The sequence below is a fragment of the Labrus bergylta genome, chromosome 21 (assembly GCF_963930695.1).
Source record: "Labrus bergylta chromosome 21, fLabBer1.1, whole genome shotgun sequence".
Classification (NCBI taxonomy): domain Eukaryota; kingdom Metazoa; phylum Chordata; class Actinopteri; order Labriformes; family Labridae; genus Labrus; species Labrus bergylta.
The window spans coordinates 13253340-13266679 of record NC_089215.1 but is presented as its reverse complement, the minus strand read 5'-3'; the positions used below and the strand labels follow the sequence as shown (position 1 = coordinate 13266679).

The 13340-nt window shown below is 37.4% G+C and overlaps 1 protein-coding gene across 8 annotated transcripts in view; it reads left to right on the top strand.

Annotated features, from left to right (window-relative positions):
• The first annotated feature begins 2265 nt into the window (after window positions 1-2265).
• The window catches only part of exoc6 (exocyst complex component 6), a 45954-nt gene continuing 34879 nt past the window's right edge, over window positions 2266-13340 (top strand). For 3 of the 8 annotated variants that reach the window (XM_065949248.1, XM_020638417.2, XM_020638402.2), the window contains exon 1: window positions 2267-2502. In XM_065949248.1, coding sequence (XP_065805320.1) covers window positions 2354-2502 — 149 coding nt within the window. In that variant the 5' untranslated portion in view covers window positions 2267-2353. Of the gene's footprint in view, window positions 2503-3668; window positions 3943-13340 lie in introns of those variants that run through there. The other 5 variants (XM_065949250.1, XM_020638437.2, XM_065949249.1 and 2 more) reach the window with 5 other exon arrangements.

Genomic DNA, 13340 nt, shown 5'->3' with positions numbered 1-13340 from the left:
GCGATTGGAAAACAACGAGTTGGTGCATTTCCGCCACCTACTGGTGGGGAGTGTAGATCAGGATATCTAATGGAGTGACCCCACTTTCACTTTACAAAAGTCCCCCAGACATCCAAAACACATTTCAGTCATGTGATCGTTTCTTTTTCTTTTGTGCTGCATGTAAACATTTATTTTAGACCACATTCAGGCTGTTTCATGTATATTATTGCGGCTGGGGCAGGGTTTTATTATTGTATGATGAAGTGTACATTGTGTACAGTCAGGTGAGCGTATATTCACCTGCTGGAAATGAATGCTAGACGCATGATGCATGGATGAGAGACAGACGAGAGACTGCAAGTTTGGTCGTTTTTAACATGGGCTACATAATGAACTGGATAATATATTGTAGCTTAACTAAGGCAGAATGCTCTGTTATAATTTTATTTTTGATCAATAATTAGACATTTCAAGGGACTGCATTTGAATTCCATGCGGTCAGGACTACTTTTCTGTGAATAAATATTTAAATAAAATTAAATAATAAAACAAATAATATCTTCTCAACCAACTTAGTTTGTCTGCAATACTGATATAAAACCCTATAGCCCATTACTGCCAACATGAGTCTCCTATTTGATCAAGACATGTCCTTTAACTCTCACATAAAACACTTTTCAAGAACAGCCTATTTTCACCTTTGTTGGATGATTGTAATTCTCTTTTATCAGGGTGCTCTGATAAATCTCTAAAGACTCTTAGATAGATAGATAGATGATAGATAGATAGATAGATGATAGATAGATAGATGATAGATAGATAGATGATAGATAGATAGATAGATAGATAGATAGATAGATGATAGATAGATAGATGATAGATAGATAGATGATAGATAGATAGATAGATAGATAGATGATAGATAGATAAATAAATAGATAGATAGATAAATACATAGATAGATAGATAGATGATAGATAGATAAATAAATAGATAGATAGATAGATAGATAGATGATAGATAGATAAATAAATAGATAGATAGATAGATAGATAGATAGATGATAGATAGATAAATAAATCGATAGATAGATAGATAGATAGATGATAGATAGATAAATAAATCGATAAATAGATAGATAGATAGATGATAGATAGATAGATAGATAGATAGATAGATAGATAGATAGATGATAGATAGATAGATAGATAGATAGATAGATAGATAAATAGATGATAGATAGATAGATAGATAGATAGATAGATAGATAGATAAATAGATAGATAGATAGATAAATAGATAGATAGATAGATATATAAATAGATAGATGATAGATAGATAGATAAATAGATAGATAGATAGATAGATAAATAGATAGATAGATAAATAGATAGATAGATAGATAAATAGATAGATAGATAGATAGATGATAGATAGATAGATAAATAGATAGATAGATAGATATATAAATAGATAGATGATAGATAGATAGATAAATAGATAGATAGATAGATAGATAGATAGATGATAGATATATAAATAGATAGATGATAGATAGATAGATAAATAGATAGATAGATAGATAGATAAATAGATAGATAGATAGATAAATAGATAGATAGATAGATATATAAATAGATAGATGATAGATAGATAGATAAATAGATAGATAGATAGATAGATAAATAGATAGATAGATAAATAGATAGATAGATAGATAAATAGATAGATAGATAGATAGATAGATAAATAGATAGATAGATAGATAGATAGATAAATAGATAGATAGATAGATAAATAGATAGATAGATAGATAGATAAATAGATAGATAGATAGATAGATAGATAGATAAATAGATAGATAGATAGATAGATAGATAAATAGATAGATAGATAGATAGATAGATAGATAAATAGATAGATAGATAGATAGATAAATAGATAGATAGATAGATAGATAGATAGATAAATAGATAAATAGATAGATAGATAGATAAATAGATAGATAGATAAATAGATAGATAGATAGATAGATACTTTATGATCCTGATGGAAATTCAAAATTCTTCAACTCGTCCAAAACGCTGCAGCTTGTGTACTGACTAGAACTAGGAGTTGGGACAACATTACTCCTGTACTGGCTTCTCTGCATGGCTCACATATATTTCAGAGGGATCCACTAAAATATGTTTTGTTGGCCTCAAAGTCCAGTGAATCACAAGGTCTCTGTTTCCTGTTGCTCCCACTTTTTCTGCTGACCTTAGCAGGTGCCCTGGTTTTCCCTGCGCAGGCACAGAGTGACACAGAGTTCTTTTGGTTTTCCTTCTCTGTCACATAAGCAGAGAGTTCTTGCTCGTAGTTTGACTCTTAAATGAGAGACATGTCTGTTGACAGGGTCCACGCGGCTTTACCTGACCCTCCACTTCAGAGCGAAGAAGAGAACAGAGAGGAGGAGAAGGCTTTTGGGAATGCCTTTGCAGAGTTAGAATCTGTGGACCTGCCTCTGGGAACCACCTTAAGGTAAACTCTGCAATATACATAAATATACAATATATATGACATACATACATCAGCAGGATTGTTGAACCATCATCTGCTGGTTCATTTAATGGCAGACTCACTTCAAGTGAGTCATGTAAAATGGTTATTTATCTTTATAAGCATGTAAAGATATTTCAACAAACAAGAAAACAAAAGCCTTTAATTGTGCTTTTAAAGGCAAAGGTTTCAAAGCATTTTTAGTTTGTTTCACTTTAAAAAAAACAACTCACATCTTATATCTAAAGAAAGCAGCTTTGTGAGTAGCTCAGCCTGAAGTTTTTCTTTCCATGCTTCATTTAACCAACCTATGGAAGCACTGTATTGAAGTGCCTCGTCTGCAGGTTTTTTGGGGCCATTTGAAAGAAAGTTTTTCAATGTATGTGTAGATTGAGAGTTGAAAATGTGCACTAACAAGTTATGGTGCACTGCTTGATTTAATTAAATATATTTGATCATGTTTGAGATTTTAGACTAATGTTACAAGACACACAAATGCTTGTGTTCAGCGTAAGAGACAAGAGACAAAAATGTCAGAAACAATTTCAGATTTTCATGGTCTCAACTGTGTTTTTTTTGGTGGTATTAGAAATGTTATTGTAGCCATTATGTGCATTTTTTGGTTTTACCTTATTTAACCTGTTGAGTTGTGCGGCTGGAGGCAGACAAAGAGGGTTTGCACATTTTCTGTTGAGCATCATCGTTTTCACCACAAACTAATCTGGACATTTTAATTTTATTTTGAAATGCACGAGTCACAGTTACAGACCCACTTAGTCTCTGTGCGGCATTCTCCAATCTAAGCCGCCACAATAGTAATAATTATAATAATAATACATTTTAACTCTGTTTGTGTATTATAAATGACAAATAAATGACAAATAAATAAAGCAACAGAAGAATATAGGACACAGTAAATAAGCCCTAACAAATATAAAAGAAAAAATATAGATGCAGAATTTAGCTTAAAATTACTTAAAGCCTCAACTCAAATTTAAATTTACCACAACAAAAGTGTATAACTGAAGGTAAACATAGTTGCTGGGAGGCAGAAGTGTAAATTTATTATCACAGAATGACTGTATGAAAACAAGCTGTTGTAGTGCGCCCTCTACCGGCCAGACCTCAGACTGACCTGCACTCTACTGTAGCTGCAGTCTCTCTCACACACACACACACACACACACACACACACACACACACACACACACACACACACACACACACACACACACACACACACACACACACACACACACACACACACACACACACACACACACACACACACACACACACACACACACACACACACACAACAATCATGGCGGAGAATGAAACCCTGGAGTGTATAACGGAGCACGAGCGGATTTTACAGGAAATAGAGAGTACCGACACGGCTTGTGTCGGTCCAACACTTCGGTAAGAATAAATGCACCATTTCAAAATTTGTATTCATAATAATGTCTTGTGTATTTTGGTCTGTATTTCCATCGTCACCGGACCTTTTGTTCACAAGCTAGCTGCGCTACCCGAGCCACCGGTGAGCTAACTGTAGCAATACGGTGTAGAAATGAAGCATGAGCCTAGCTTGTGTGGCTAGCTAACAGGCCAACATTGAACACTGTTTACGTCAATTGTAAGCAACAGCTACTGTACAGCTGTGGGTGTGTGGGTTTTATTTGCAGACTCTGTGTGTTGATTGACGGCTGGTGACCTGTCAAATGTAACCGAAACATCATCTGTGGGTGTGGCTGTGGAATCCCACATCTTGTTATCATTACACAGCTGATGCTAGCTGATGATGCTAACTATATCGGCTAGTTGTAAAGCAACTAAAATGTGGGAAATTAGCCCCTCTGACAAATCAGTTGTACCGCTGTTTGATGCGTCATCGTGACCCTCAGGTGTTTCCTTGTGCTTGCCAAATAGCTGTAGGGAAACAGGAAGTCCAGTTGCTCAAGCTAATCATCTCTAGCCTTCGTTATGTCTCACAGACAAGTTAATGTGACAAGCTGCGGTAGTTCTCGTGTAGCTAACCTGCTGATTGCCTCATCTTTTCACACACACCTGTCCCGTAGACGTGCCTGTAGGCGGTGGTTGTCTTGCAGCATACCAGGGGGAAGCAGTGAAAGTATGCCCTGAGGGTAACTTCACCTGACTCCGCAAGCCTGTTTCAGCTTTCATATAATAATAATAATAATAATAACTGCATTTATATAGCACTTTATAGCAAAAACATATAAAGAACGAAGTAAAAGAACCACAACAACTACAAGATACAGAGCTGCTACAACAGGCCCCTAGGTTTGTTCTTCTTCAGGAAATGTTTACACGAGACAAACCTGATCAGTCATGTCCTCCATACATGTTGATGACAGTATTCAGTCCACTGTTTTCCAACAGTTTTGTCTTAATTTGCACATTCCCATCTCATTCATGATGATCCAAATGGCAAAACCATCCAGAACCAGGATGTAGTACACAAGTTGCAAAGCCAAGTTTCTTAAAAAAAAAAAAAAAAGGATAAGGGCCTCTAGAAGTTGCTAATACAAGGATGTTGATGATGTTTACTCACAAAACACAAAACCAGGATATGGAGGGGGAAACTAGAATACTAGTGTGCATGTTAGCAAACTCGTAGTTGTTCATTCTTCAGTCGCCACTGTTAAGGGCTGTGCAATCAATAACATGTTTACTGACACGCCTTGTTTCACAAAGTCAGTACTCTGGCATGTTGGAGCTGCAACATTTAACCCTGAATACCAACCAAGATGATGTTGTGATAAGAATTGTAATGCTATATTTAAATTCAATTAATTCAAACCATCGACTGGACAGGACTGTTTTAATTTGTGTGACGATTCTCCAATCTGTCTGTCACTGTTCTCATTCTTATGCAGCACAGTAATGAGGTTCATTACAAGTTGGATATCCATCAGGCAGGAGTTAGCATCTTTTTATTATTCAACCAGAGCTGGCTTTACTCGCTCATGTTGCAGCATCCTCTATGGGGATGTTTTTTTTTTTCATAGTCCTGTTTTTCTTCTTTCCCTGGCATCCATGCAGAATCGAACAATTATCACACTGCAAGAGAAATGTCCGCACCTCTAAACATCGCACTTCACAGTCAAATAAAACACAGCTGGGTCATTATTTCACTGAAGCTTTGCATCAACATTCGGTAGCAGTATTTCACACCATGATGTCAATTTATCCATGTTTAACGTAGAACTGTGAGGAATCCATACAAATCACCGATCAACTCGTTTCATCTCTGCCCATAGGCTGGCTCAGCCTCCCGCCCTGGTAGGAAACAAGAAGATAGTGACCTATTTGTTTCAGCACTACCACCTGGTCTCAATTATTAATAACAGGAAAGGGAAGCCTCACACAGTGCCATGGAGGCTGATCTTTACTGTGCTGCATGGATGTGCACATGTCCGGTTTGCATGTGCTAAGCTGTTGATTTCAACAAGCCTTGTTCTTATGTTCACAGCTCTCCAAACATTGTAAGATTTTTTTTATCAACTCTTGAACTATTTTTACATTCAATAGATTAAATGAAATTTGACAAGAAAGACACATCAATTTTTTTTTTTTTGTCTGTTCAATATGTTGGAAGTTGGTTCTGGTGCCCTTTGCACACACTGAAGGTCTCTGAATACAACAGAGTAAGCAACACTCAGTTCAGCAACACTTAGGTCACTCCTGCCCCTCTTAAGGCCTTGACACATCAAGGAGACCATCGGCCGTCGGTCCTAGTTGGACCGTCGGTGAGCGGTCGTCGTTCTAGTTTTTGCAGTGTGTCCGGCTCCGTCGCTACCCGTAGGCCCCCGTCTGCCATTTTCTTTTGGACTTCATGGCCACTAGTTCTGCTGTCTGCTTGGTGTGTCAGGGCCTTTAGACAAACAAGCATTTGTTTACAAGCAGATGGGAAAAAAAGTGTGAAAAAGACAACTACATTGCAAGAAGCTGAACAACCATGTCGACAGACAAGGTACGGATAAATTACTGGATTTTGTGCAAACATGAGTCTGCAAGCGTTTTCAGACTGTTATTTGCATGTTGAGTATTCAACTGTTACCATGATATCTCTGGGCTGTGGCTAAATGGCTATATTGGAGATAAATAGAAAACTTTATGTGTAAGATGGATTTTTTTCTTTGATTGTGTGCAAAGCTGAGACATAACTTGGGTTCAATGACTTTCCGGTGACTGGTAAACATGAGACGACAATGACACTTGTAGTGTTTTGTCACAATCTGTTATGAACAATATCTGCAGGGACATTCTGCTTCCTGCTCGGTCACTCTCTCTTTTTCTCTTCCTCTTTACCTCAGCCATTGTATCAAACTGAACAGAAAGGCTAACTGCCTTCTTTTTATAACTGAAGGTTTGTTAGTGAGCTCGTGCTGTGAAGCTGTGTGTACTTCTCGTGAGATGACCTGAAGTTACATTTGCAGTCAACAGGCGATCAGAGCGCGCTGTGGACAAGGGAGAGACGCCATTCTCCCTGCTGAAAGTTATTGTGCTATTAAATTGACCTTTGTTCTACTGCTATTATTTAATGGTGGACAAGTCACATATTGTTGCTTTAAAGCTCCTGTGAGGAATCTACGGTTGGTGTTGATTCTGGCGCCCCCTGTGGACCCTGTGATTTTATCCTTTACATTTGTTAATGTGCTCTTTGACAAGAAAATCGTATCCAGCTGTCGTTTAACTATCAAACTTCTGACTCATCAAGAATCTTCACTGTAAATAAAGTCTATTTCAGCAGCGTGCAGTTCATCTCCTCATCCGACATCTACCGCAGCTGCAGTTTCACTCATTAAAATTAACTATAGAGAAATAAACATTCATAAACACATTTTTAAAAATCTTGTCGCTGATGGTCTTGTTTGCTTTCGTATGTCATGAAGGGGCATGGCCTCAAAGTCACTTAAAAGGTTAACAGAATGAAAGGAAGCTCTTTACCTTAAAGCTCTTTTACATGTTTTTTTTTTTACCTCACTCGCTTGGAGTTTGTTATAGAGAAATGTCGTTGTGTGTCAGATATATCACCACTTGCCTGCTGAGCAGAGCAGACTTCAAACTCCTCTGCAAACTCTGTCAAAGAAAAGATAAAAATTTGTTTAGCTCATGCGAGGCAGCACCTCATTTGTTTAACAAAAAGGTCTCCAGTTGTCAGCCACAGAGGTCACATCAGGGTTTGTCGGCTGTGTGGGTATTGTATTAAGGACTTTGGTTTATGGAGTCATCTGAAGAAGAAGGAAAACCTGGTTGAAATATTGGAAAGTCATCAAATTACACGGAAGTTTGAAGGGAAGAATGTGCTACTTTTTGATCCAGTAGATGTGATCAGCACCAGCATGAAACCAAAACAAATTGCTGTTTTGCCACACCTCCTCCATACTGAAGCCAACGACAACCTCCAGCCTCCCTCCACTTGCGTACAAAGGAGTTATCAATTTGAACCATTATAATTAAGCACCATTAAGCGGAAGCAGCGGACAAAATTGTCCTTCACTCGAGTTGCAATTGCCTGTGGCCTGCATTGTTGTGTTAGCATGCTAATGTTAGCGCTCTTTGGTTAACTCATAGCTTCATATTGCACATAAATTGATACAGAATGACCTTGCTCTAAAGACACTTACTTGTAGGGCTGGGAATCTTTGGGTGTCTCATGATTCGATTTGATTTTGATTCTTGGGGTCATTATTCGATTGAGAATCTACTTTTGATTCAAAACTATTCTGGATTCATGATTCAAAGTCTATTTTTGACGTGGAAGTGTTGAGCAGAGTGTGTTATATGATGCTATAATGAGAATATTTGCCTTTATATGAATGCTATGTGTAGTTCGACAGAATCTTATTATGAACTAAAGAGCAGAGAAGAACATACTGGAGAACTGAAAACATAATGAAACTGTTTTGTAATTGGAAAATCCCTGTCATCATCATCATCTTTTTAAAGCGGTAAATATTGTCTCATATCAGTCAAAACTAAAAAAAAGTCCTCAACAGAAAAGTCTAGTAAGGCCACTGCTTTCTCTGCCTCCATGTTTTGGGTTATTTACCTGAGCCCATTCACCTGTCTGCCTCTTCTCTTCTTATAAACACTATCTACTTTATAAGGAAAGCCTTTAAGTTATTTCTTCAGTTTTTGCACTGACCTTACATGGATGCAAGAATGAATTGATTTGAATTTGGCGGTCAAGATGAAGGTCAATGTGAACTGGGTACACCTGCATACATTGTGTCAGTATTTATCTAAACCGCATATCCATCACATTTATGTTCCACTGAATGCTGTGCAGTTGCTGTGTAGGGTTTATGTAAATAAGCTGGCCTGAATCTCGGTGCACCTGTGTTCAGTAGATTTCCATGAACGTTTATTTGAGATGAGCTTCAGCGTCTGATGAAATGTGACAAATGTGGTTCTCTTGAGGGCATTACCTACCTTCACATGAACCTTTGACAGTTTGATCAATTGATTTTAAACCGACTGATAGACACTGGATGTGGATGAAACTTCATCTTATTATCTTACCATCTGCTTTCCAGTCTGTTTGTTTTGGAGTAGTGGCTTAACGCTTTACCACCGCAGGATGGAAACAATGGAGCTCTAGTATTGTTTTAAAGCGACACTGTGGGGTGTGGGGAGAGAGGGGAGCATGGCATTTTAAAGTCATTACATATTTTGGAATAGAGACTGCGAAGAGATGATCTCTTATAAAACCTTGTATTTTTTCCTGTTTTTTCTAGCTCTTCACTAATCTCTAAAAACACATGCTCTGATGAAGGAAGAATGCAAAAAACTTGGCTCAGTAGTATGCAACAGAAGAGGGAAACCACACATAGTCGGCAATGTTATGCAATACATTTTAATTAAATTACTAAATGTCATGCTTTTGTGCTTGTGAGGACGTCAGTGTGTAATGCAGTGTTGTGTGTTTGTGTTGAGTATGAATTGGGATATGTCTAGAATACAATACAATACAAACGAATGCTGACAGCAGCATGGAACAGGTGTGCTGCATTACAGAGTCCTCTCAGACTCCACCCACATCTACCTGCACCCAGGAAAACAAAGCCAGCAAAGGGCAGAACAAACGGGTAGAGAGGCCGTCGCAAGAATCTGTAGACAAGCGAAAAGAGTTCTGATTTCCTGGGTGGTATTGACTGCGTCCAGCTGTTTTCACGTATATGCTCGAATGGGAAATCGTAAATCGTTGTGCACTGGTCGTAGAAGGATATAAATGTCATCACCCTCTCACACTTGCTTGCGGTGAATTTTCCTTGTGTTCTCAGCTCACGCATAAACGCACCTTTAAAACATTGGTGCCACATAGTTTGTTTTCATTCCAGCATAAAAATTCCACATAACAACTGATTAAGTGACTTATCTAGAGCTGCAACATTAAGTCAATTAATCATCCAAGAAAAATATTGCTGCTTTTTGGATTATTGATATTTAAGTTGTTTTTTTAAGCATGATATAAATTTGCTTATTTTGTATTTTGTACATCATCGCTATATGACTGTTTGCAATAAACACTTTGACAGTCAGAATTTTTTGCAATCAATAATAAAAAATATTTTATGTAAATAAGCAATGCTTTCTCACTCAGCATGCTTACATATGACCCAATTTGTGGAGTCCTAGTTGTCATGGAAATGCTCTCACATCATTTGCATGCAGTCATATGAGGCTGGATCTATCAGATATCTTTAGATTAATAGATGATAATTTAGTGGTGATGCTTATATTATTATCACCGCTAAATTGTAATTAATATTCATATTTTGGATGTATTTTGGATTCAGGGCATATGAGCAATAAAGGTAACATGATGCACTCTTTAATAGTTAACATAATGCTGTTATTGCAATGGAAAAAATGTATTTGCATATTGGATATTGTTCTTATATTCTGCAGGCTTACAACAATCTATGGTAACCATCTCTATCATGTATACGTGCATGTTTTTTATGCTCCACACAATTTCAAAACTTTAATCATCTATTGTGTTTAATGACCGAATAACATTTCAGCTTAGGTTTAAATGGATTCTGTGTCTATAAAGCATTTGAAATCATCTGAGAAATTAGTTCACAATAATTCAAATATAGACTAACTATAAGACTGGCAGACCTTGTTGATTGAATAGTTATAAAGAAGGTAAAGGTTATTTATATCAAGCAGAATAACAATTCATGTCAGAGATTTTCAGAAATGAAAATATTACTCATTTCAACAATATATACGTTTGTTTATGAATTGCATTTCACTTCACTGTCACTAGATGGAGCTGTTCCTACATTTGAAATAATATTCTGCTTATTATGGTGTTGTAGGTCACCGGCTCATAGACTGTCAGTCAGGCTTGTTGTTTAAAGACATGCATACAGCAGCTGCAGCAATTTGGTGTCAGCACTTTGCATTTATGACTGATGGATGTTTCTCACATCCTGTCTCTGATACCTTCTTGATTCACACTGCTCCAATCTTCACTGAAACAAGTGTGAATTCAAAACTATACAGGGATATTTATGTATGTTTAAGAAAAAAATATTTAAGTGTACCAATAAAATTACAATTGATTAATAATAAAGAATAATCATTTATTTGGAAACAGCGCTAACATAGAGTACAATAGCTCTGGGTAGTTACAACAAGAGCAGACCTGAACGTTTCTTTGAATCTGTTTGGATATGAAAACTTTGAAGACTGGGATGCAGCCAAACCAAGAAGTGAAGAGGCACTCTTCCTCTGAACACCACAGGATGGCGCCTGCCACACATAAGCTGCAAGAAATCAAAAGTGATACTGTGAATCACATAAGCCATCCTCTCATGACATTAGCTTTTTCATTTCTTCTTAAAGCTGTTGCAGACAATAAACAAAACCCATTTTTTATTCTTCTTCTTAGTGTCCGTTTCTCAAATTAGCTGTATGATTTTATATATTTAGGTTGTTAGTAGTCCCTCCTCTTGAAATATTAACAAATGGAACATGTTCTACAAACTGCATGCTTTTGATCTTTCTCAGAGACGGTGTGGGACTGTCACTGCTGACATTTTCTTTCACGTTTGACCATGAAAACAAATCAAAAGGTGAATTCTTCTGCCCAGCAAAACACCTCTTCTCTGGATCAGCAGTTAGCTTGACAGCATTACATTTACACCACACAACAGATCGGCTACCAACACGATGCATGCCACATGATTTGCCGATGTGCATCCCTACTTTGTGTCAACTGGGTGCAGTGTTTTTTTTCATTTGCATACCATCAGCTTTCAGGCTAATAGCTGAACTGAATCACTCCATGAATCACTCCACTCGAAATATCTCCCCTTGCTCATACATAGTTATGACCAATTCTACTTGCTTACTCACCATTGCACTAGAGCCCTATGAGATGGAAATACAGTATTAGTCCAACCCTTGGCTGTAACCTTGGAGACAAGGTTGTGACTTGGGAAAAGCTTCATGTTTTTATTGCAAACATTAGCCCATAGCTAACTCTGGTACGGCTAATTGGCTGAAAACTTTCCCTGTCAAAATAAAGAAAAAAAGGGTAAATCAGGGCTGATACCAGTCCAGATGTTTGAATAATAATTTAGCCGATTTTGAGATTCTAATTTCGATGTTTGTTTCACGACTTCTTTTGGTGATCTACAATTTTGACTTTTTATCTCATGTATGACGATGAAAACAAGTCAGAGTTTCTTAAACAAATCTATTCTCTGAATCATTAGTTAGGTGTACTAGATGCCAGCATTAAATTGATTTGGTACAACAAATAAACATCAGCTCATTATTGGCTTATCGGTCAACGCATCAGTGCATCCCTCATTTTACCAAGTGACAGTGTTATAAGCATTCCAACCTGATGATGGACACATTGGGCCTCATTAACTAACAGTGCGTACGCACAAATATGTGGGGGGGACATGCCGACACGGCGACACAAACACTTGAAGGAATCTTGGTGTTCATGTGTTACTTTTAATGACAGTTATATATAGGTGGGCTGCCCTCCTAATATAATGGTAGGGGAAACACTGCATCCAGTAAAAAAAATAGCCTATAAATATATATATTTTAAATAAATGTTGAAAAGACAAGCATTAAAAACTTGAATTAACTAATGCATTGACTAAATGTGTTAAATAATCATCAAATGTATGCCTTTTCATCCTTTAACCTAAAATCTTAAATCTAATCATCTACCACTCCCACCAATAGTGCCATGAAAGCATCTGTTTCCAAAACCAGCTGATTAATCTGAGAATATTTAAGAGCATGCAGGGAACATACATGATTATGATTTACGTCTAAGAATGTGTAAAGATCAGCCTTGCTGAAAGATATTGCAGCCGGTGCCTTGAGAAGAGAGCGCATCAGACCGTCACAACACGTTTGGAGAATGACTGATCAGCTGATTCTGACTGCCAATGCACGTACTGCTGCAACTGTGTCATTCACTGTAACGGCATCTAAGCCGCAGACACAGTGACCTTTTTTGCCTTTTTGGGCCATCTCCTAAAAACTTCTACGTGTCTCCACCTCACCGCTCTCGTCCTGATACACCAATCGGATGTCCTTATATGGAGAGATGGGGGTGTGGTAGTAAGCTGATGGCAGGCTGTTGGCACGAACCTGACCATTTAGAATGATTCTGATTCACTAACATACGCAAGGTGGTGAGAACAAAATTGGCTGGTACGCACGTGTCATGAATCCGATGGTGATTTTGCGTATGCACTTATTTTATGCGCAGAGTAAGAACATTTCTCCGCAGATATTAG